At 40.7% G+C, this 24,726-nt stretch overlaps 1 protein-coding gene across 2 annotated transcripts; it reads left to right on the top strand.

The window, feature by feature from the left end:
- The first annotated feature begins 2,893 nt into the window (after positions 1–2,893).
- acp1 (acid phosphatase 1) lies at positions 2,894–23,627 on the top strand. 2 transcript variants are annotated; one of them, XM_034076613.1, is made up of 6 exons: positions 2,894–2,988; positions 9,423–9,496; positions 10,655–10,768; positions 20,677–20,738; positions 21,784–21,889; positions 23,324–23,627. In XM_034076613.1, exons 1-6 carry the CDS (start codon positions 2,946–2,948, stop codon positions 23,399–23,401), a joined length of 477 nt encoding a protein of 158 aa, XP_033932504.1. In that variant the 5' UTR covers positions 2,894–2,945; the 3' UTR covers positions 23,402–23,627. The 2 variants fall into 2 exon arrangements, with proteins under 2 accessions (XP_033932504.1, XP_033932503.1); XM_034076612.1 differs by lacking the exon at positions 10,655–10,768 and adding an exon at positions 10,472–10,585.
- The last annotated feature ends 1,099 nt before the right edge of the window (positions 23,628–24,726 follow it).

The raw sequence follows: 24,726 nt of genomic DNA, 5'->3' as shown, positions 1-24,726 counted from the left end.
CATCCCCTGGATATTATTTTAGAAACTGCTCTCATCGCAACGCGATGTTTACAGTGAGAACAGCTGTGAGGCCCTGCAGAAAGCAGAGCAGTGTGTAAAATAAATATCACTCAGTATAACAGACCTACTCTCTTTATTTGCTTTAGTTTAGTAGATATATACAAACAAAGAGTCGATATTTTTCTAAAACCATTTAGTGCTTCACATAATAAAATACACAACGGCTGTAGCCTGATTATGCTTTAGGAGCTGTAGGTGTGTGTGGTACAGTGTGTGTGTGTGTGTGTGTGTGTGTGTGTGTGTGTGTGTGTGTGTGTGTGTGTGTGTGTGGTACAGTGTGTAGGTGTGTCCTGTACAGTGTGTAGGTGTGTGTGTGGTACAGTGTGTGCGCAGATGCGGCGGACAGACAGGTCTTAGTTGGTTTGGTGTCCTCTGCTTACTTTTAATACTTGCAAATACAACTTTTGGCCCGTAATTTCAATTCCCCATTTCAGCGACCAGAGAGAGGGGGGGGGATATATCCAGTCTCTGATTGTGTTACGTTATTATGAGAGTGCTCTCATACTTTAAATTGCATATATTTATATAAATATATTTGTGTGTGTGTGTCCGCATCTGTAGCCTGTTATTGTCTCATTATACCGCACTCTCAATTAATTCAAGGTAAATATGTGGGGGAACAATGTTCAGCTGATCTAACAGAGATTATAAAATATGACAAAACACTCCACAGCTGATGCAGCTGTTGCCACGTAATAATGAACGGACGTCGCTTTAATATGACCGCTCAGAGGAGAGGAGTTCTCATTTCTTTAAACGTCTGCTGCTTCCCCTCCTCTCTCCTCGGTTCCCCTCCTCGGTCCTCCGCTCGCATCTCCTGTGGGCGGGACTAAGTCTCGAGGAGGGGAGTCGAGGAGGGGAGTCGAGGAGGGGAAATTTGAGTATTGAGAAGCCTCTATAGCGTGTGCGGTAGCTCCACCTTAGCATGTGTTATTTGCAGGTGCTTGTTGAGGTTTGACGTGGTGTCACAGCAGTGGATAACAGCTTCTGGCCTGGACACAGTTTGTACCTCACCGTCACATTCCTGTCTATTCTTCGGACGAACTCAAAATAATGGGCATACGTCCTCCACCCCTCGAGAGTTATCGCTGACTCAGCCATGTTTATGCAGCACTGCAGGTGGAGATGTAGTCGCGCAGATTACGTACATATAAACCTACAAAGTACTGATATAGTAAATAAAAAAATAATTATTTTAATGTAGTTGTATATTGCAATAATAACGTATGGTTGTCACAAAATCCCACGGCACACCCGGACTTGCCTCACGGCACACCAGTGTGCCGCGGCACACCGTTTGGGAACCACTGCTCTAAAGTACCGCAGTCTCTTCTCCTAAATCCTTTTGAATTCTCCTATCCACTATCCCTTAACCCCGTGACGTTTCACTCAGAGGTCAAGGAATAGACGATAGGGTTAGAACTTAGGAGCTGATTTTTAAACTATCCGACTGCAGCCTAGAATGACGAGAATGATAGGAAAGGAGGTTTCAAACTTCCTTTATAACCTCCTTTAGCTTAGGAACCACTGGACCTCCCTAACCGACAGGAGAAGCGAAAATGCTGCCCCACAATGCCTTGCAGCCGCAGCATTTGCCGTCACTCAACAGTCGGCCGTTCACGGAAATGACCGAGAAATTATATCATGAAAGTTACGGTGCTTATTAAGCATTTTAAAACATAGGTGGTAAGTTGCCAAAGTGCTTTGTTCTGAACGTTCATCAGTATTATAATCAAAAAGAGAAATATGAACGTTAGTTTTCACTGAAATTATCAAATAAAGTCAACATTTCAGTCTTTACTGAGCTGTGTGGGGTTTGTTCAACTTTTAAAAGATGTTTGAATGGTGATATACACAGTGATAGATGTTAAGGACTAACGTTTATAATAAATACATCTGTATTGATTTTAAGATCTTTAGTTCATACAATCATACGTATTGGGATCATTTGTATTAATGTGGACCGGAGGGAGAGGGGGACGAGCATAAGTTTCACTTTCCTTTTTTATTTCAATTCCAACTTTGGTCATGAAGAATATGTTTCTCTGTTGTCCACGTTCATAAAGCAAAGCAGCAGCATCAGAGCACGGTGCAGAGTCTCTAGATGAGTTTACGGTAGTCCCTCGTTCTTATTAAACATCCATCTTGTAGTCCGCTGTATAGAAAACTGTGGTTTTCATAGTTTCCCCACAGCAGCAGACGCACACAATGACGTCCGCTGGAGCATCATAAACACGTCGGATAGTGAAAGTGCATTCGGATTCTCTAAAGTACCGCAGTCTCTTCTCCTAAGTCCTTTTGAATTCTCCTATCCACTATCCCTTAACCCCGTGACGTTTCACTCAGAGGTCAAGGAATAGACGATATGGTTAGAATTTAGGAGCTGATTTTTAAACTATCCGACTGCAGCCTATTTGTTTTTGGCCGTTGTTCCGCGTTTGCACCTGCCGGCCACCGTAGAGATTGACTCATGTAGCAACGGTAGCAACACAATATTTGTGAGTTTTACAGGCTGGAGAGGAGACAGCCAGATTCCTGTGTTTCACATCTTCAAAAAATGTCAACCGGGTAGTCTACAAAGGTTATTAGTAAAATACGAGTTCACAAGATACAAAGGAGAACAAATTAACTGTAAATAAATCTAGAAAAAAAATGGACCAAAGCTTGACAAAATCTTGTAATAAAAGAGCACTTACTTCAATAAGCTCAGTGTCATGAAAGTTGTACCTGTACATTAAGAAGATGTACAGAGGATACAATATTTTCACAATTTCTATATATAAACTAAACTTAGTTTTAAAAGGTTTTCTAACTATATACGTTTTTTGTTCAGGCACTAGTTGGCGGTCAACCTGCGGTCTCTCAGGACCCTTCAGAATATCAACATGGCGACCACCGGTTCGAAGTCAGCTCTGTTCGTCTGCTTGGGTAAGAGACGGGATTTAACTCCAAATAGGCCAATTTAATCCTCACAGGTGTGCCAGTATGAAACAAGCATTGCATTTGACCACTATACCAGTTTAATGTATGTTAGTAGCTTATTGTGGTGCAAGATTTACTGTAGAGCGCTAGCTAAAATGGTGCAGCTAACATTAGCTAAATTGTTATTGTGGACTTTAAACTTTTCCCATATCTATTTTAGTTTGTGCATTTGGGCACTTGTGGTGTTCAGCAAAGTTTGATGGAAAGCCTCTTCGTGCGTTTTGTTAGTTTGCATATTTGCACGAAACTTTGTCGACATGCAGCGTCCCGGAAGTCACTCTTCAAACTGCGGTCAAGCCAGCCTCCACTCGGGAAAACCAGAGAGGCTTCTCAATTCTTAAATTTCCCCTCCTCGACTCCCCTCCTCGAGACTTAGTCTCGCCTACAGGAGATGCGAGCAGAGGACCGAGGAGAGAGGAGGGGAAGCAGCAGACGTTTAAAGAAATGAGAACTCCTCTCCTCTGAGCGGTCATATTAAAGCGACGTCCGTTCATTATTGCGTGGCAACAGCTGCATCAGCTGTCGAGTGTTTTGTCATAGCGCTGTATTTTATAATCTCTGTTAGATCAGCTGAACATTGTTCCCCCACATATTTACTTTGAATTCATTGAGAGTGCGGTATAATGAGACAATAACAGGCTACAGATGCGGACACACACACACACACATATATTTATATAAATATATACAATTTAAAGTATGAGAGCTCAGTACTCTCATAATAACGTAACACAATCAGAGACTGGATATATCCACCCCCTCGCTCTGGTCGCTGAAATGGGGAATTGAAATTACAGGCCAAAAGTTGTATTTACAAGTATTAAAAGTAAGCAGAGGACACCAAACCAACTGAAACCCGTCTGTCCGCCACACAGTACAACACACACTGTACCACCTACACACTGTACCACACACACCTACAGCTCCTAAAGCATATCAGGCTACAGCCGTTGTGTATTTTATTATGTGAAGCACTAAATGGACTAAATATCGACTCTTTGTTTGTAGTTATCTATTAAACTAAAGCAAATAAAGAGAGTAGGCCTGTTATACTCGGTGGTATATATTATACACACTGCTCTGCTTTCTGCACAGACCTCACAGCTGTTCTCTCTGGAAACATCGCAACGCGATGAGAGCAGTTTCTAAAATAATATCCAGGGGATGCATGCAGAGCTGTCATTGGCTGAGATAAGTCCGGCCGTGCATCACGCCTCCACCATTCCCGGAAATGCATCCGCAGAGGAGCCGTGGAGGAACCCTCAGTGTATCCTCGGTTATAGCTCCTCCAGAGAGCCTCCTCGATGCTTGAACCTCGGTCCTCGGTGTGCATTTAGAGAAATGAGATGTCCTTCAAAATGGCGCGCTGAAATTCATTTCCGGGTCACTACCGGAGGACCGAGGAGTCGAGGAGGGGAAATTTGAGTATTGAGAAGCCTCTCTAGTCAAGCCAGCCCGCACGTGATATTGCGGTGCGCGAATATCCTATGCATTACGGTAGAATCCTGGAAACACTGCCTCTGTGTTTAGATGAGAATAAAACAAAAACTGTCCAGTATCAAAGACTCATTTCACTTCAGGGTGATAGCAGGACACCCCATCTAGTCACTTAGAAAAAACCAGGACATTCTGATGTAGAGTTTCAAAATAAAAGACCTTTGAAATCTCTATTGTATGAGCTATCATCCCTGTTTTTAGATGAGAATAAAACAAAACCTGTCCAGTATCAAAGACTCATCTCACTCCAGGGTGATAGCAGGACACCCCATCTAGTCACTCAGAAAAAATCAGGACATTTTTGTTTTATTCTCATCTTAACACAGAGGGATGATAGCTCATATATGAGACTTCAAAGGTCTTTTATTTTGAAACTGTACATCAGAATGTCCTGATTTTTCTGAGTGACTAGATGGGGTGTCCTGCTATCACCCTGAAGTGAAATGAGTCTTTGATACTGGACAGTTTTTGTTTTATTCTCATCTAAACACAGAGACAGTGTTTCCAGGACTCTACCGTAATGCATAGGATATTCGCGCACCGCAATATCACGTGCGGGCTGGCTTGACTAGGTTTTCCCGAGTGGAGGCTGGCTTGACCGCAGTCTCTTCAACTGTCAGTTGAAAGTGAAAGCTGCTCGCTTATGACTCTTATCAGGACAATCTTTGTTTGTATTTGTTGTTAATCCTGTCAACATTATAAAGTTGCAATTCCAAAAAACAGTCCAAAGTTGCTTTTTTGTTCAGTGATGTAACATTAACGTTTTTTTTGGGGGGCAAAAGACGTGGATTTGTTGGTGATATCAGTTGAAGACGACACCTTCAGAAACTCCAGTTAAATGTTTCCTGATGGTTTGACAATATGAATGAGCCTATATCGTGTTGACAGGCTAAAATGTATATAAAAAAACAAAATTCCAAATGTGAATGTTTCCTTTGCTGTAGAATTAGAAATGTATTTTCTTGACTTGCCTACAGATAATGCAATCTGTTTGAGGCTGTGTAATTGTATCATGCTATTTTGTTGTAAAATGTGGTGTATTGTTTACCTTTGCAGCTTTACTTCTTTATACATATCAAATGTGTGTACAGTGTTTCCGCTAGGATGGAGTCATAGCAAAGGTGCTAAGGCACATAGGCCTGTCACTACCCGATCTGCAGCTCTGCCCGATCTGCAGTGCGCATGTGCGAGATGCCATATTGGAGAACTCCGGACGTTAACCCAAGAAGGACACTTGACACAGTGGCTTTTGGCAAAGCTGAAAAATAAAACGAGAGAGAGATGAGTTATTGTTATTACAACGTAACTTCACTATTATTTAACAACTCTTTTATTGGGGGTTAAGTACATTGTCAGAATAAGTGAGAAATAGATTTCACTTCTGTTAGACAGCTAACATACTGAATAAATATTTACTGTGAATGTATGCAAACATGTATGGCATATGGCTGGCGTTTTCTTTTTGAGCTTTGCCAAAAGCCACTGTGTCAAGTGTCCTACTTGGGTTGCTGTCCGGGGTTGTCCAATATGGCGGACCATCTCGCACATGCGCACCGATCTGCAGATCAGGTAGTGACAGGGCCCAGCATAATGTGAGCGCATGGAATTTTTTAGTGTGTGCACGTGCGAAGTGCGCCCCGCCAATTTGTTTCTATGTGTCTGCCAGCACAAGAAAGGCTCTTGAGGCCTAGTACCAGGGCCGGTTCCAGTCAATTTGCTGCCTTAGGTGAGATTTTATATATAAAGAATAAATGAAAAATCTCTACAAAAGACAAATACACTACAAAAACAGAAACTTATTGACATAGGTAATATACATCAAAATGGCTTCAAATGTATTCAGTATTGTATGAACATGTTTGAATTGGGAGGTGGACGTCACATCCTCTTGGGGGGTCCCCCCCGGGAAGATTGTTTTGAACATTTTAAAGTAAAATGCTTCAATCTGGTGCACTTTGAGCAGAATTACTAGAGACCTGCAGGTACCCCCTAGATCAGGGGTGCCCAACCAGTCGATCGCGAGATGTGTCTAAAAATAGAACAACAATATTCTGTTTTATCGTTAATGTCCTATAAAATAATCTTCCTGTGCTAGAATAATGCACTTGAACGCATCAAAGCTTTGTGATTGGCCAGCGTGACCCCATGTGTCGGGGCGTGACTGGTGGGCAGTGGGCACTATTTCGCTGAGGTTGTCCGTGTCAACCGTCAACAGGAGTGACAGTCCGCACACACACAAGACCGCAATTATGGCAGAAGCAAAAAAGCCCAAAATATATAATTTCACTCGGAGTGGGAGGATGATTATTTTTGTATCTATTCCAATTCAAAGTCCATCTGTCTCATCTGCAATGCGAGCGTGGCTTTATCGTAGAAGGGTAATTTAGGAGCGGCATTTCAAAACAGTGCTCAAACGCTACGAGACGGAATTCCCTCCTAATTCTGCCCTACGCTCCCAAAAAGGGAGGGGCCTGAAAGGACAGCTAAATGCACAGCAGTCCATTTTCACACCAGGCCCAACAACAAGAGCAAGGCTGCTACCAGAGCATCTTATCGTGTCAGTCACGTTCTGCGATACACATTAAGTCTTTCAAAGACGGCAAAGTTGTGAAAGAAGCATTCCTGGAGGCTGCGACACGCTTTTTGGGGACAGTAAAAATAACCGTAGCATTTCAACAGGTTTTTGATATAATAAAAACTCAAGTTAGATACCGTTATTAATCAGCTGTAAGTTTTAATTTGTTTGAACTTATTCATTATAATTATTGTACAAAATGGTATAAGAATGCAAACTTAAATTGATTATATTCTATTATCAATTCAGGTTAAGAAACTAGTGTTGCTTGCATCCTATTTTAAAGGCATTTCTTTTTATAATCAACTAAAATGCTACAAAAAAGGGTTTGATTCTATTAATTGTGTCTCTTTTATTGCACTTTGGCAGCAGATTCCTGTGTAGCTTCAGATCTGAGTTGTCTTATTAGTAAGCCTAATTTATACTTTTGTAGCAACACTATTTTTATATAATGGCAAAGAAAGGGTTCAGAGTATTTTCTTTTTTCCTGTGTCATATGTGGCAGCACTGTTCAATGTTTCTTGAAAACATTACCCACTGTAGTGTGTGAGGTGTGAATAAACTCCAACTCCGTATCAACAACACTGTTGTGTAACTTCAGTTAAATACTTGCATGTGTGTAGATTAGAAAGAGGTAAGATAAAGGATCTGCAGTATTTTATGAAGTATTAATCGTACAAAGGTCAGTTTTATACAAGTAGAAGTGTGTATTTACCTGGTAGTAGGCTGGCTACGCCTCTCTATTTGGACTGGTAGATCTCGGCAGACTGGCAACTTTAAAAGTAGCTCTCGGTTCAAAAAAGGTTGGGCACCCCTGCCCTAGATCATGATCTAGGGCAGTGTTTCTCAAACTTTTTCATACCAAGGACCACTTAACCAATAAAAAAACACTCGCGGACCACCTAACTCCACAAATATACAAAAACACATCGTTTTTTTACAAATCACCTGAAAATGGTACAAACAAGTGGCAACATGTGTGATGAAGGTGTTTATCTGGGCTATATCATGCAATCGAAAGTGAAACTTAAGCTCTTTCCATTGCGGAGATATTCCCGCGAGAGTGCGAAAAACTTAAATAAATGTATTTATTTCAAATGTGAAATGTTACCAATATACTCACGGACCACTAGGGGGCGCTCACGGACCACCAGTGGTCCGCGGACCACACTTTGAGAAGCACTGATCTAGGGGGTACAACTCTAAAACACCCATATGAAAAAGATCAGTTTGCATTTTAATAATCAAATAAGTATATGAACATAACCAATAACCTACCATAGCCAATAAAAAATAGATGTAACTTATTTTATTTGTGTTGTTCATTCATATCTTATTTTACCTAGTTAACATTTATTTATTTATTTATGCATATTTTTGTATCTCTCCAACTTTAAACGATATTTTTGGTTTACTGACATATAGTATACATTGGAATGATTTCAAACCTGTTTTTATTTATAATTTGTGGTCAAAACGTTTGAGACCCACTGAGATAACTTAGACTAAAACTAACTTATCTAAACACTCAGAGAGTCCTTTACCTCACTGAGCTCTCCTCCACCCTGGTTGGAGAAACATCTACTTCTTATATCCGTTAGCGCAGCTAGCACCAGATTCTAATAACAACAGCGCCGGTACCGGTGAGCCCTCTCTCTCTCTCTCCATCGCTCGCTCGCTCCCACACTTTGGCTGTGAGCTGCGGGCGCCTGATAAGCCAAGATCCCCCACTTTCATCACTTACAGTGCCCATCGTACAGGGCAAATGAAAAGTGTAACCGGGATGAAAAGGGTGTTACACTTACTTAATTATGAATGTTGTTACATCAAGGCCGAAAATTAGGATGAGCGGCAACGGTCAAAAATGTTTGTTCCCCTCCCAGAGCTACCAGCGCAGCGCCCCCCAGATCTGGCGCCCTAGGCGACCGCCTATGCCAAAAATCGGCCCTGCCTAGTACATACAGTGGCAATGTCTCAAGATTTAGCAGAAATACACCTTTATTGAACATACAGTTACACAAATACTATAAATCCACATAACAAACAATAACAAATGAAAAAGGGTCGCCACTTATTATTTGAATGAAAAAAAAAATATATATATATTTTTTCATTTGGGTACCTGGCTGGTGCCCCCTAGCAGCGGTGCGCATATTTCAGCAACTGCCACTATTTGTCTATAGGGGAAACACTGTGTGTATGATACTCTTACTATACCTAAGTGTTACATTATAGTGTAAAAGAGACCATTTTATTATTGAAAAATATGGAAATAAAGTTTGTTTGTTGTGTATTTGGTTTTAAACAGGGAATATTTGCAGATCCCCCATCGCTGAAGCAGTCTTCAGGAAGATGGCAACAGATGCTGGCGTTGCCGATAAGGTAATGTCATGTTTAATTCATTGCCGTTCCCTCCTAAACTAGGGGTGCAAAGGGAAGTAACAAAACACAAGAATAACCGGGCGAGAGGAAGCCACAAAGTGATTTGTGAAACTGTAGACAAATCAGTTTCAGTCAGTTTGTAGTACAGGGTTATGTGCACCCCTGTACTACAGCAAAAGTATTTTCCGTCAGGACTTCCTGCAACAACACCATGCCGTTATCTTGATTCTGATTGGCCAGAAGACATTATCAAAGATGTTCTATTGAGAAGACGATCACTACGTGACAATGGTAATTAACCAATGATAGACAAAAGAGACTCACCAGCCAATTTGCCAAGTAAACTGAAAACAACTTTCATATAAAAGAAAGCGACTAAAACAAAACAATACACTCGAGCACATCTCCTAATAGTTAGCAAAATACAGGTTAATAGCAGGTCTCACACAGAGACAGGGACACTACACATGCTGCACACATGCAGCCCGAGGAGAAGGAGAGAGAACACTGCAGCCTTCCTCAGGTCCTTTATAGATGCCCTGATTGAGGATTGGGAGCACCTGGGGAGAGGCTGCACCTGGGGAATCAGAGGGAGAGAGAGAAAGACACACACACCCACACAAACACTACGGCACGTAACATTCATTATAACGGCCTTCATCACAATATTTCACCTAGTTTTTATACCATGCAATACTCATACATAAAGTACTAATGTGTGAATTGACGGAGTAGGTGAATAGTAAAATAGTTCATCTTTGTCAGAACTAATAATAGATGACAGTAACCCAGCTGCGTCCGCGCAGATGAGGGCAAGATTTGTTTCAGAACATTTGTCCTGAATTTCAGCTTTTGAGGGTCTAATCCTCAAAAGTAAATTGCCTTAAATTCTGTATCACCTCACCCACTACATGTCTGTAAGTGAAAATGAACAATTTTCCTGTGTTATTGTTCCCCGTGCTCTGCTCTATCTAGTGGAGGATAGACAGTGCTGCCACCTCCACCTATGAAATAGGAAACCCTCCAGACCACCGTGGTCAGGCCTGCATGAAGAAACATGACGTGCCCATGAAGCATGTGGCCAGGCAGGTACGACCATCCACTTCTATCTCTCTTAGCCTTAGTTAGCGCCCCCTTTTCTGTTCTCTGTTGTTGCAGTGGGTCATAGACAGTGCTGCCACATCTGACTGGAATACAGGCAACTCTCCGGACGACCGAGGTCTGGCCTGCTTAAGGAAGCACGGCATTGAGTCAAGCCACAGTGCTCGCCAGGTACAACCAGATATACCGTGGCTCCTCTCAGCTCAGTCATGTTTGTTTTTATGAACGTGATGTTAGCAAGATGAGGCCTACTAGGCATCAAGGGTTTGTTGCTCTGTCAATTAGCATCCAATTAGCTTCCTGTAGCTGTCTTCCAATTGAATGCAAGTTTGAATGAATTGCTGCTTTTAGGGGTTTAACCCCCATACGAAGCTACACATTATTGCTTTGTTAAAATAAGCACAGTTTTATCTAAACTGGAACATTTAGAAAAAAGCCAAATAGCATAAGTCTATGCAATAATGATGTGTTTGATCTTCTTGTCTTCCTGTGAGATTTTTCAATTTTTCATTAAAAATTAATTATACCGTTATAGCTTCCTCATATTTTTAAATAAACATATTATTATTAATTTGCCCCTTTTGATTGGTTAAAAATGTGCAGCAGATTTAAATTATACCTCAGGACACAGCAGGTGGTTCAAACATGGGGTTAAGAAGATCACATGACAACTAGGGCTGCAACAAACGACTAATTTGATAGTCGATTAATCTATCGATTAATGAAACGATTAATCGACTATTCGGACTATTATGCCTTGCACAATTTCTCAAACGCTCTTATTTAGCCATCAACTTTTAGATTTAGCTTGAGGTTGTTTTAGGCACGTGGGAACTAACAATGAAGACAATAAAGATGAATACTTGATTAAAAAATACATATTATTAAATTAACTAAACAAATTGTTTACAAAATGAACATTGCTTTTCATTTAAATTAAATAAATAATATTTCACATCAAAAGAAACAACAGTGTTTTAGCAAATAATAAATAATGTGATAACAGAATTGTAAACAGAATAGCTGAAACTTTAACAAACTAACTAATTCAGTTACCTCAAATCATTACCCCATGTTTATATAATGTAGTTAACTCCGTGTGTTGCTGCTAGCATACATAACACCTGACGTGGAAACGTTACTCGTGGATGGGGCTACAGAGCTACTAGAAAGACAGTGGAACCTGGTGCATTCCTCCGTCTGAATGTGGAGCACTTTTGCTAAATGTTTAGACAAATTGCTCGTGTTACCGCCCTTACATGCTAAACTCTTATTGCACTTTTGGCAATGAGCAACGAGATGGGTAAAGTTTAACCACACCTCGGAGCGGCGTTCTCTCCGCCACCTCCGCAGTGTGTTGCTACATGTAGCAGCCGCGTGTGTGTAAACGGCCCCGCCCCCTCCCACACAGACCAGGGAGAGAGATCTCGTCTGATCGAAAATACATCATAGACGCATTTGTTTGTCTTTTTACATATTATAAACGAGCTGGCCACACTAAGACTGCGATATAATGTTTTTGTATCAATAATACATGACATATATTTTTTAAATGTCTCCAGTACCAATAACGTTGTAGCTTAACGGCGCGTAAAACGCACGTGATGACGTCACCAACGAATCGACGACTGAATTAGTTGGCAACTAATTTGGTAATCGATTTTAATCGATTAAGTCGATTAGTTGTTGCACCCCTAATGACAACACTCGTTTAAACTTTGTCTTAAAATATAAACCGCAGCTAATCCAGTGACAGAGCAACAGCCCTCCACATTTCAGCTTTATTTAGTGCTACTTTAACAAAGATATCCTTACTGGGAAGTCAGGAAGGAAAGTAGCAAAGCTTATTATTAGCTTAACATTTATTTTGCTATTATTGAAATAAAGTATCACTCAATATTTAATTTCTACAGTATATTTGAACGTTCCTCCAATTTATATGCAACCTGGTCAGTTAAAATGTGTGTACTCAACTGAGTACTTTACACGGGTTTCTGATATGATTTTTTTTACCCAGTAATGCTATTATCTTGGAAATATATGTTATGTGTTTTTGATTATGTGTGAAAGTGAACCTGTTTGCCGGGCCTGTCTTTATGTTGCTGTTTTAAATGATCACACCAAGATGTTTGCCCATGTAGGGCCTTCAGGCCTTATGGTGTGCTGGCTTATCCTCAGCGCCCTTAAAACCGTTTTATGTTTCCCTGAGAGAACTGGGTGGTTTCACCGTGTGCTTGAGTTCTTCCGTCTCGTTGGTTTGTCTCTCTGCAAACCAGTCAGACCCTGGTGTAATCTCCTCACAGCGGGGAAGGGGAGGCTCACCCCCTGGCTTAAGACCAGTCAAATCCACACAATGAGCTTTTGAAGCTGTTGCTCTTTCCTCTTTCCCAGAGTCTTGCATCGGGTCGGGTAACCGACGGGTGACCGGCAAAAAAGGTGATTCGCGGGTGGTATTTTTTCAAACGCTTTTTTCCGGGTTCGGTTCTGGGTAAAACAAAGATGATGCGGGTCGGGTCGCGGCTATTGCATAATAAATATATTAAAATAATAATAATTTAGTTTAATGTTTAAATCCCCAGACCTCTCCCCCGCGGGACCGTGCATAATCATAACCTCTGCAGCGCATCAATCTGCTGCTGTGCGCGCCACATTCGAAATGGCTGAGGTGAAGCTCTCCAGCGGAGAATACAGCACTTTCAATAACACTTCCTCAAGAGTGAAATCCAACGTCTGGGAGGCTTTTGGTGTCATCCTAGATGGAGAAAATAACCAACATCCCACGCTTTTTGAGACAAATATGCAACTGCGTGTGTTAATAATTGCACGTTTTCACTGCTCATATATAGGCTATGCGGGTTCGGGTCGGGTTGCGGATCTTGTGCCGACGGGTCGGGTCGGGTTGCGGAACTAATTGGCAATATGTGCGGGTAGCGGGGCAGGTTCGGTATTGCACGTCGCGGGAGCGGGTCTTGAAAATCAGACCCGTGCAGGACTCTGCTTTTTCCATAGCACCCTTTTAATTTATATTATTGGCTTCTGCTACCACACTCAAACATTTCCTTTATATGCTTCCAATTCTTGAATTTGTTTAACTTTTCAGAACTTCTGATGCTGCTCAAATAAAGAGAGATGTTCAAGCCAGCACGATCCAAACATAATCCATAACAAATGGAACATTTAATGCAATGTCAGAAATGGACGACCCAACAGATTGTATAGATATATATAGATTTAAACTATGACAATCCGGAGACAGCAAAATGTAGCCCTGTATTCATTTAATTGGTCAGTATACGTATATGTCCATTTTTTATATCTGGTCTCAACTGAAAATCTATTTAAATTAGGGCTGTCAAACGATTACAATTTTTAATCAGATTAATCACAGCTTAAAAATTAATTAATCATGATTAATCACCATTTCAACCAAAATATGTCATTTCTTTATGTATATTGTTGTGGGAATGGAAAGATAAATGAAAGAAGGCGGATATATCCATTTAACATGTTTATTGTAACATTTTTCTGTGTGTCAAAATGAAAGAGAGCACCTATCAATCATCAAACCGTGGGGTCTTAATTCATTACGTGTTGATTTCTATCAACGGGGGAGTACTTCAGGAAAGTCCTAGTGGAGTAGGGGAGACCAGGGACAGTTGCAACACTTTTTGGGCTTTTCCCCAATAAGTAAAAAACCATTTACAATAGGATAGCCATTTTGCTATATTATACATTATCAATATGTCAGCTACTGAAACAATGTATTTAAGATGTTTTTATGAAATAAGTACAGGTTGGAAAATGTATTTTTTTTAAAAACTCAACTGTTACAACTGTCCTTGTGTACAGGGACAGTTGTAGCACATGCCAGGCACGGTTGTAACATGTTAATAACGGTTACCTTTTTTCACTCTGCAGTGTGAGAAAAAGTTTTTAGAGAGTACTTGTCCATGGACAAGTGAGTTTGGCAATTTACTTGTCACAATACATTTTTCACTTGTCCAGAATGGACAAAAATTGGGGCCACTGGAATCTTCTTCTTCGTCATCGTATTTTACATTTTCCCACAGTTTTTACGACACCGCTAACGTAAGTGAGCTGTAAGATTTTACTGCATCACACATAGGGTTGGGTATCGTTTGGATTTTAACGATTCCGGTTCTGCTTTTCGATTCCGGTTATTTTCGGTTCTCGATTCCGGTTCTTTGAGAGGGTCAAAATAAGTCCCATGACAAACTGGGAGAAAAATATATTTATGAAAACATTAAGTCAAATCTGTATACCTATTTACAAATCACTTCATACTGTTGAATTTCTTACGGTTATTGAATACAATTATATAAAAATAATCTCTGCATTGTTTAGTTAGTTCTAAGTGGTGCAGTTTGAGAATGTACAGTTGGCCCTCTGATGTTACACTGCAACCTGCCTGTAAAACAGAGTCCAACCACACATGTCCAACACATAGGACATAACCTAATAATAATGACACATTATATTTATAGCCTATAGGCCTAGCGCTTTTCTACAACTCAAAGACGCTTGCACGCTTACACATGTCCTGCAATACACATGCTACAGCTGCCCAGCTGCTCACTGTTTGTAAAAGTAAATAAATAGTATTTTCATTTCAATAATGTACTTTCTATACCCTGCTTCATAAACAATACTGACATCCCTGTGCTCCTCCGAGTCTGGGGGTCCGGGGATGTGAGGACAGCGCGAGGACACAGACAGGGAGGCTGCTTCACTTCATAAAGGAAATGGTGGTCAATATTAACAACACAGGAGCTAAAATGCTTAATAACCTTCATTACGTGTTAGAGAAAGAACATAAGAAAGTTTGACAAAGATGAGGCTGTTAAACGGGCAGCGGATCCGCTGTGTGTAGAAAGAGAGAGAGAGAGACGCTGAGCTGCACCGTGCAGCGATCAGCTGATACGGAGCATAGAGAGAGCTGCGGTCCGCGGGGCTCGGCCTCGCCTCCTGTCCTCACAACTCTTATTAATCCCGGGACCGGACAATTGTTATTTGTTCCTACTCGGAACCGAGTTTTGCTTCCCAACCCTGCCACTGTGCTACACTTCCCACCCCGCTCCGCCCGCCCCCGTCTAACTGTACAGAAAGCGGCGAGATGCATTTCCTTAGGAATCGACAAGCAGAACCGAAACTAACACTTCTAAACGAACAATGGCGGACACGGACAATTTGCGAATGAGTTCGGCCTTTTGTAAACTGAATGTATCAATAATTTGTCAATAAATCAGGCCGAAAAACGTCACTTGTCCACCGGACAAGTCAATTGAAAGATCTACTTGTCCGATATTGTAAATAACACGTCCCGGACGGTGGGACGTGTACTTTTTCGCACACTGCTCTGCATGACAACAAATAGGGAAAGCTGTCAAATTTTAAGGCAACAATATTTGGGGTTTCACACATCCCCCAACAAACAATGAGCAATGAACAGGATAACAGATAACACACACAGCATCATCCTCTGTGAAGGATTAAACTGTTCTCTGAGAGGTGCTTCTACCTTAATTATGTAGACCTACCTCCTTTGAGCTGAGACCATAATATAAATCAGCTGCCTCCATCAGGTAGTCTCTCAAAAGCATCTCCTGCTCTGTTGAGAACACCTTCTTTGGTGTCCAGTAGCCTACTCTTGGGGGTGTTTGTGATCCCTGACTTTCCAACCTCAGCCTCTTTGTATGGAACCAGTACAGGGTGACATGGCATAGACCAGGGACTTTGCCACTTCCCTGAATGATTTGCCCTTCTCAACTTCATTTGAGGCTCTCTGCAGCAGAGCAAGTGGCACTCCCCTGTCTGTCTTCCTCTTTCTGACATTTGGCATACTGTAAACACACACACACACACACATACACACACACACACACACACACACACACACACACACACACACACACACACACACACACACACACACACACACACACACACACACACACACACACACACACACACACACACACACACACACACACACACACACACACACACACACTTTAGGCCTACTGTACAGTATTTTATTATGTTCATTTTTACAGGGACAATGCACACAATCAACAATACAACTGTATGCTTGAATGAACAATTGATCATTCAAGCAAATGAGCCATCATTGTAAATGTGCCATGTTACAACCGTCCCGTTACAACCGTCCCAGGACCACCAGTCTTGCTTCCACCCCCTGTGAACCTGCCTGATTGCTAGCTTGACCCATATTTAGCTAGTTATATTTGTAGCTTACAAAACAGTGATTCTAATAATACTAGTTTGGATTCCTAGACATTTGAACTCAAGACAGTATCCAAAAAATACATCATATAATTTTAGTTAATATTTTACCTCAGAAACACACTTTTGCTGATATCTTACGCGAGAAATTCAAACGTGGCTCCTTTTTTTCTCAGCGATCTTACTATCTAACTGCGCATGTGCAGAGTGAGCTTGTTTGTGATTGGAGATATTGAAGGTGTTACAACCATAGACTGGTTACAACCGACCCGTGTTACAACTGTCCCTGGTCTCCCCTACTTCGTGACCACAGAGTGTGAACGTTGTGATCAGCTGTTTTAGCGCAGTTCTCCAGTGAAGGGGGGAGTCTCCCTCCGCAGCCGGTTGGCGTAGTTTTGGCACAATTCCGTTGTACAGACCGACGTTAACAGCAGCCCTGTATGTGCAAACGGAGAACGACTCTGTCGTCCGGTGATCTAACCGCCTTCTGGAAATCTTCACAAGTACGTCGGTACGCAAATGCGCTTTGTGACACAAGTGACGGTACGCATTTCAGATTACGCACATAACCTGCGTACCAGTTATGTGCACCCCTGTACTACAGCAAAAGTATTTTCCTTCAGGACTTCCTGCAACAACACCACGCCGTTATCTTGATTCTGATTGGCCAGAAGACATTATCAAAGATGTTCTATTGAGAAGACGATCACTACGTGACAAAAGTTTTCAAAACCGTTTCTGCTGGCTGCTAGCTGGCTGCTGCTGAAATCAATCTTACTAACTGCTGTCTGTGCAATTCTCGGCGCGAGTTGGCGGACTTTATTTAGCTTACTTTAACATCATTTTTCATGGTGGGGCTAAGCCATTTCTTGGTATGGGTGTAGCAGCCTACCCCAGCCATACCCTGGCGCTGCCACTGGTAGCACGTATGGGGCGGGCCATTCTGCACATGCGTTAAATGCGTTAAATATTTTAATGAAATTAATTCAAAAAATTAATTACCGCCGTTAACGCGATAATTTTGACGGCATTAATTTAAATATCTGGTACTTTTGACTTATTTGACAAAGTAAGCCTTTTATCACAGCAGACATTTTTGCCTTGGCCTATAATTGAGTTTTTACTAGATTTCATGAAAACCTCTCTTTGCATCTTTCAGAATGTACAGTACAGTCTTTGAACATGTTGACCCTGCTATGTTCTTCCTGCTCTTATACTTACATTAACAGCTTCCCAGTTTACTCTCAGCCAAAAATGTCTGAGATACTCAAAACCATTTTTTTTTTTAAATAAGGGATTAACACTGAGGGTGTGAGAGAACAAGGTATACATGATTGGAGAGATCAACAGTTGCTGTAATTATCGCCATCACGGATTACCACCCAATGCTGGTGGGTGTTCAAATGGAAAACAAAGTGAACGGACATTAACGGCCCGTCCACACAGCGGCGTGCGTTGACGCTTGCCGGCGGGCGTGTCTGACACTCGATCAACAACCAATCACATGAATCTCCCGCCCCTGACACACAAGCAGCGGTTTGATTGGCTAGATCTTGTACTGGCATATGATTAGATTGGCTGACGCTTCTGCCAAGGCGTCAAAAGTTGAACATTGCTCAACTTTTGAAGCGAGCAACGTCAGCAACGCTCCACGTCGCTTCCCAAATTGCAGTTCGGCTAAAAGTGACGTCACCCCATTCAAAGTGAATGGGCAGAAGCGTTGGAAGATTCAATGCACGCCGCTGTGTGGACGGGCAGTAATGGCTATAATCAGACAGTGGGATAATAAACATGGATTAAAACAGTCCTAATAAACCTCTCTTTACTACTCAGCTCTTACATCAGTAGCCGCGTTCACACTGCGGTACTTTTCCCACAAAGGTTCATGCGAACTTAGTTCATGCGAACTCTTTAGTTCGCATGAACTAAGTACAGATCGCATTCACACCAGAAAAAGTCCCTGGGGGTGGATTAGGCAAATGAAGCCGCTGATGTCACTTCTTCTTCTTCTGCTTTGGGTTTACTGGCAGGCCGCAACCCACTTCAGGCCGCCCAAAGTCCCCGGCCGGAAGTCCCCGGAGTTGGGGACTGGCTTCAGTAGAAGCTGCTGGGAGTCCCAGCGGCTTCTACTGAAGCCTTCCGAGTAAATCGCCAGAACGCCGACACCTCCTCATCTCCACCGCTCCCATGTTTTATTTTGTGTTGCCATAAGTTAGTCTCTCTGCGTTTCTGCGCTGGGCTAATGCTAATGCTAATAATGCTAATGCGAAGATAATAAAATGGCGGCTTCAGAAAACTTTTTGGGAGTTTTACGGGGCGTGGTTTGCAATTCGCCCAGCCAATCAGGAATATAGCTCTTTTCTCAAAAAAGAGCCGCTCGAAAGTCCCTGCTTTCTAGCAGGGACTTTCGAGGGGGTAAAAAGGTTCGCATGAACTAATTTTAGTACCGGCTCTTTTTGGTGTGAACGCGATCATGAACTAAGTTCGCATGAACCTTTGTGGGAAAAGTACCGCAGTGTGAACGCGGCTAATGACCACAGGCAAATGTGTCTAGCAACATCCGTAGCATTGCATGAGTTATCTGCCAGACCAGAACGGTCTGGCAGATAACTGTCGTAACTGCCGTAACTGTGGGAACAGCATTTGCAGTTTAATTAAAAAATTCCTAAACAGCTTTTTTTGTTAAAAATACAACAGAAAATGGGTTGTGCATCTGTTTACAGTTCAGCTAAACAAACTCAAGTTATTTTAACAAAGAAATCAGTCAACAATAATCTGATAGCAGATCTCCACACAACAGCAGGTCACAGTGAAGTGTGTTACCTTGCTGAGGTGTTCGAGGGGCTGATATGGTTTCATTACTCGCACAATCTGAAAACCATACAGTCAAAATGACAGGGTTGTATTCACATTAATGAACAATTAGCTAACCATGGTGACCGCTTCAAAACACTTGCTATGACTGCTTTACTATAAAAGCCAGCCCTGTGTTTGTCCTGTTGACAAACTAAATGTTTAAATTCAGTGTTACCGCCATAAACTCATTGGGTGTTTCCTTGAGGTCTAATTAAGGTGTGGAATACATTTCCTTCCACAAAAAACACTTGCTTTGATCCTGCAGTGCTAGAGGTCAAACACTCCGCAGGAAACCTTTTAGCTCTGGCGAAATAGAGTGAACAATAAAGTGTGAGTCTGTTATCAATTAGGTGAACTTGAAAACTGTATTGCTGGAATACTGGCATGTATCGTTTCCTGTCAATCCTTCGTGTGTGTGTGTGTGTGTGTGTGTGTGTGTGTGTGTGTGTGTGTGTGTGTGTGTGTGTGTGTGTGTGTGTGTGTGTGTGTGTGTGTGTGTGTGTGTGTGTGTGTGTGTGTGTGTGTGTGTGTGTGTGTGTGTGTGTGTGTGTGTGTGTGTGTGTGTGTGTGTGTGTGTGTGTGTGTGTGTGTGTGTGTGTGTGTGTGTGTGTGTGTGTGTGTGTGTGTGTGTGTGTGTGTGTGTGTGTGTGTGTGTGTGTGTGTGTGTGTGTGTGTGTGTGTGTGTGTGTGTAGGCAGGCACTTGAACTCCAGATTGCCACCACTAATGAAAACATTGATGTAGCGTGATCTATCCTTCAAAAACTCTGACCATGTATTTGTTTTAACATTCACAGGCTGTGATTTTATGAAAAATGTAAAGAATACATTTAACCTAATGTCAAATAACCAGCCAGTCTGTACTGTTGTGTTGGAAAAAGATTGATTATAACATTGAACCCACTCTGTTCCCACACAGAGCCAGAAGTAATATTTTCTCTGTTTTTGTTTTCACTTCCAGGTGACTAAGGACGACTTCATGACATTTGACTACATTCTCTGCATGGATGAGAGCAATATGAGGTATTTGTATTTCACCCCACAGCAGCAGTGTTTCATATTTCTGTGAATCCGGCTCGCTTTAGGTAAAACAGTAGTCACTGTAAGCACTGGTGTCATTAGGCGCATTCACACTGCGGTACTTTTCCCACAAAGGTTCATGCGAACTTAGTTCATGATCGCGTTCACACCAAAAAGAGCCGGTACTAAAATTAGTTCATGCGAAACTTAGTGTTTAACTAGAGGGTGCCTGGGATAAAAAACATTTGCCTTGAGAGTGGTCAAACTGGCTTGTCCTCAAAACAATCTGGATAGTCATCTGCAGTACTCTTTCACATGCAGATCAAAATGGAGGTAAAATGGAGCTATAACTAACGTCTAGGTGAATGCTTTCCCTTTAATTAGCAATATCCTTTCTTAAGCTCTTTCCAGAGGTCACGGGGAGGGATATCTTTTTGATACTTTGAACGTTTAGGGATCATTTTGAGATCACATGCCTATGGCAGATCTGATCTGTAAGCAGCTTACTGAGTTCTTTGGATGCCTCGTCTTTGCTCTTTGGGCAAGTTTTTCCCCTTTCTCTCTCACATTATGTTAAGCTGACCAGACTGAGAAAATGAGACCTTATCTGAGACAAAAGGCACTCTGTCCATGTTTAGTTTACTTATAGCAACACCCCTCTCATTGTCACCTTGAACACGCTAATTAGTTGTTTCCCTTCTTTTAGATAGATAGAGATAGATCTTTAATTTGTCATTGTACAGGTACAACGAAATTACAATGAAGTTGAGTTGAGATTGTTTTACTTTAGTTTAGGATTGGCTTAAACAGATTTGATTGTTCTGTTTTATTTCTCTAAAACCTTGCCTGATCTTATAACATGGATGTCATGAATATGGGGTTGTTATTTTCTGTCCGTTATTGGAAGTAAGGAACATGACAGCTCTGCATATAGGATAACATATGCAGACACATATTTCTAGTCCATAGAGTCACATGTTAAGACATTTAAGTGTTTCCCTTTAAGTGTTTTCGCGTGGAGTTTAAAGCTTTTCTCATGTCTTCACAGTGAGTTGAACAGGAAAGCAAAAGCTGTGAAAAACAGCAGTGCAAAGATTGAGCTTCTCGGTTCATATGACCCAGAGAAGCAGCTCATCATCAATGACCCGTATTATGTAAGTATTCAAGTAAATTCTGTGGTATAATGAAGATATTTGACATAATGACATTCTGAGTGTTATTATAGCAGCAAACATTTTTGAAAAGATCAATTTAAGCTCTTTCTGACACATCATTTAATGTCATCAAGTGAAAAAACGTTTGCCAGGTCAACGTAGGGCTGGGCGATTTGGCCTAAAAAAAAGAATCTCTGTTTTTTTTTTTTTTCTAACTAATGGACAATTTTCAAAGTTTTTTTCTGTTTTTATCTAAACAAACCAGACCAAGGCAACATTTAAATACATATTTTCTTTATTAACACAATACAAATAAATGAGATTACCAAGTAGTCTAGGCCTATGTGAACAAATCAGTTGTTCAAGAATAAAAAATAAATAAATAAAAACAGCACCACGGCACTTGGCTGTCATTAATGTTCAAAGATTTTTTTTTAATCAAACTGGAAAAAAAATCTCTTTTAGGCCATCCCTGAAAAAACTTGTAAAATCAAATACAACAAATAATAAATAATGATAATGAAATGAATAATAAAAAAATACCCTCAAACAAAATGACATCCCTTTAACTTTCTTGGAAACCGTAGGAAAGTAAAAATGCAAATTAACATTAGTTTCATCCTTTATTACCATTAGAGACTTTAAAATCCCTACGACGACTACTTTCTTTCTTAACAAAACTTGATTCCTTGTTATGCCTGTCACATAATCACCTCCAGTTCAGTTTACAGAATCCAAAACATTTCGGCTGTGTCTGTTTTTCTGCAATAATAGTGCCATTTTATTTTATTTTATAGAAATAGGAACATTTTAATCCAGACTGAAATACTTTGACAACCGTTGGATGGATTTGTTTGGAATCTGGTTCAGACTTTCATGTTCCCCAGAGGATGAATTGTAATGGTTTCAGTTTTCTGACTTCTTATTTAGTCCCATCATCAGGTCAACATTTCAATACTTTGGTTTACAACCAAATAATTACAAAACTAATGACATAATGAAAGCCTCAACGGTATATTGTGTTGCTATTGCTAATAGACTAACCTATCAGTAATCACAACATAGGAAGTTTGTTATGGTTACAAAAGGGTTTTCCAAAATGTTCTGAAAAAAGCCAACCAACTTTAACCTTAAAAAAATTTATTCAGAGAAAATGTTATTTGCCAAATTTCAAAGCTCACGTTAGGGGTACTGTTAAAAGCTCTGGGATGTGTTTTCTTCACCACAAAAAATATTTGGAAGGTCAGCTGAAAATTATTGAATGTTGAGTAAGATACTGACAATTTATCATGTGTTTTATTTCTGTTATGTGTTTTATTATTGGATATCTGTTTCTCAGCTACTAAAAAAATCAAACAGATGCATGTAATGATTCAGCTCAGAACTTGGCTGAAACGCGTTTTAATATATCCCTTTTTCCATTTTATCTATCAGGGGAGTGACGAAGACTTTGAAAAGGTGTATGAACAGTGCGTACGTTGCTGCACAGCATTCCTGAAGATGAACTCCTAACAACATCCGACCTTAAATGACCTGTACAAAATCAACCAAGTATTCTTCAACTTCGTTACAAAAGCACTAGTCAGTATATTGTAACACTTGTGTGAGTGTCACTGGAAGACCAGCAGGAAACATTTGTTTCAGTGTTGTAAATGTTATACAAACCACACATTGTGTTTATTTAATGCTGCCTAGATGAATTTGTAGAAATGAGGTGAATAAAGGAATAGATAAATCAGTACGACTACCAGAGACTTATTTATACACACACATCATTAAACTTATCAATTTAAGTATGTTAAATATGTCTGAAGATATCCTGTTGACGATAATGCATGACTAGACATCTCGAGGTCAAAGGCCGACACGGGTCAAAGCTAATGTTAGCCTAAATGCTAATCTTCCTGGATATTCTATTAGATGCTGCGTGGTTAGGTTATGTCCTTTGCACAGCTTGTTTGGTGTATGGCTTCTTTTATCTGACCTAATAAGACAAGATTCTTTTTTACAAATATTAGATATCAAATATATCTGATTTAAAAAAAACTGACCTGTTCACACTCAATTCCTTTTAACATTCCTCCTTTTAATAGTTACTAATCCAACTGTGCAGAAACCATCACTTTTTAAATAGTGATTATCGCATGAGTAAGGACTCTTCAGAGCCAAAACAAATGATCATTAATTGGGATTTATCGACGCTCGTTACACCACAGCAAGGGGCAGAACATCAAGAAGGGATATTAATCATTAGACAAGAATGGAATTTAGATTTAGGGAGGCTTACTTGTCAAGCAGGGCGTTAACTGGGAAGGGACTTTCATGGAAAGCAGAGGTACATTGAGTGCATTTGTATGTGGTCCAATCCCATCTGTGCTTTATTTAGTGATGAAATAAAGACCATAAGGCAAAGTAATTCCCTATGTCTCCTGTAGTCCAAATGAATAATGGCCATGAAGTCGACTTAAAGAAAGAAATTGACAACTTTGGACACATGCTTTTAGCCCCTTGCAGAGCGTTAGTTGAGAAGGCCGATACCGGTAATATGCTTAATATAAAATATACACTCAAAATAAGCGAGTAGCCTGGCTCTGTCTACCAGCTATCCTAAGGCTCAAACATCACATTTGAATGAATACACAAGGCATAATCTTTAGAAATTACCATTTGTTTTTTCACATGGGTTTATCTCCCAGATATCACACTGGAAAACATTCATAGACTACAGTGTCAGCAATGGTCATAGATGTGGGCATGTTTAGGGAAGTCAGTAGAAGGTCTAAGGGTTAAGAAGTAATGAAGACATTAAGTGATATTGACTTAACATGTTATTTCTC

Source organism: Pseudochaenichthys georgianus, chromosome 24 (genome assembly GCF_902827115.2).
Source record: "Pseudochaenichthys georgianus chromosome 24, fPseGeo1.2, whole genome shotgun sequence".
NCBI classification, from domain to species: domain Eukaryota; kingdom Metazoa; phylum Chordata; class Actinopteri; order Perciformes; family Channichthyidae; genus Pseudochaenichthys; species Pseudochaenichthys georgianus.
The sequence above is the reverse complement of the archived record's forward strand: the minus strand, read 5'-3'. Positions and strand labels throughout refer to the sequence as shown.

Bases quoted from the DNA above. Each gene is read 5' to 3' on its own strand.
- acp1 (XM_034076613.1), top strand. From the start codon at position 2,946: ATGGCGACCACCGGTTCGAAGTCAGCTCTGTTCGTCTGCTTGG. The intron at 9,497-10,654 runs GTAATGTCATGT...CTGTTGTTGCAG, and splicing joins ATGCTGGCGTTGCCGATAAG to TGGGTCATAGACAGTGCTGC. The intron at 20,739-21,783 runs GTATTTGTATTT...ATGTCTTCACAG, and splicing joins ATGGATGAGAGCAATATGAG to TGAGTTGAACAGGAAAGCAA.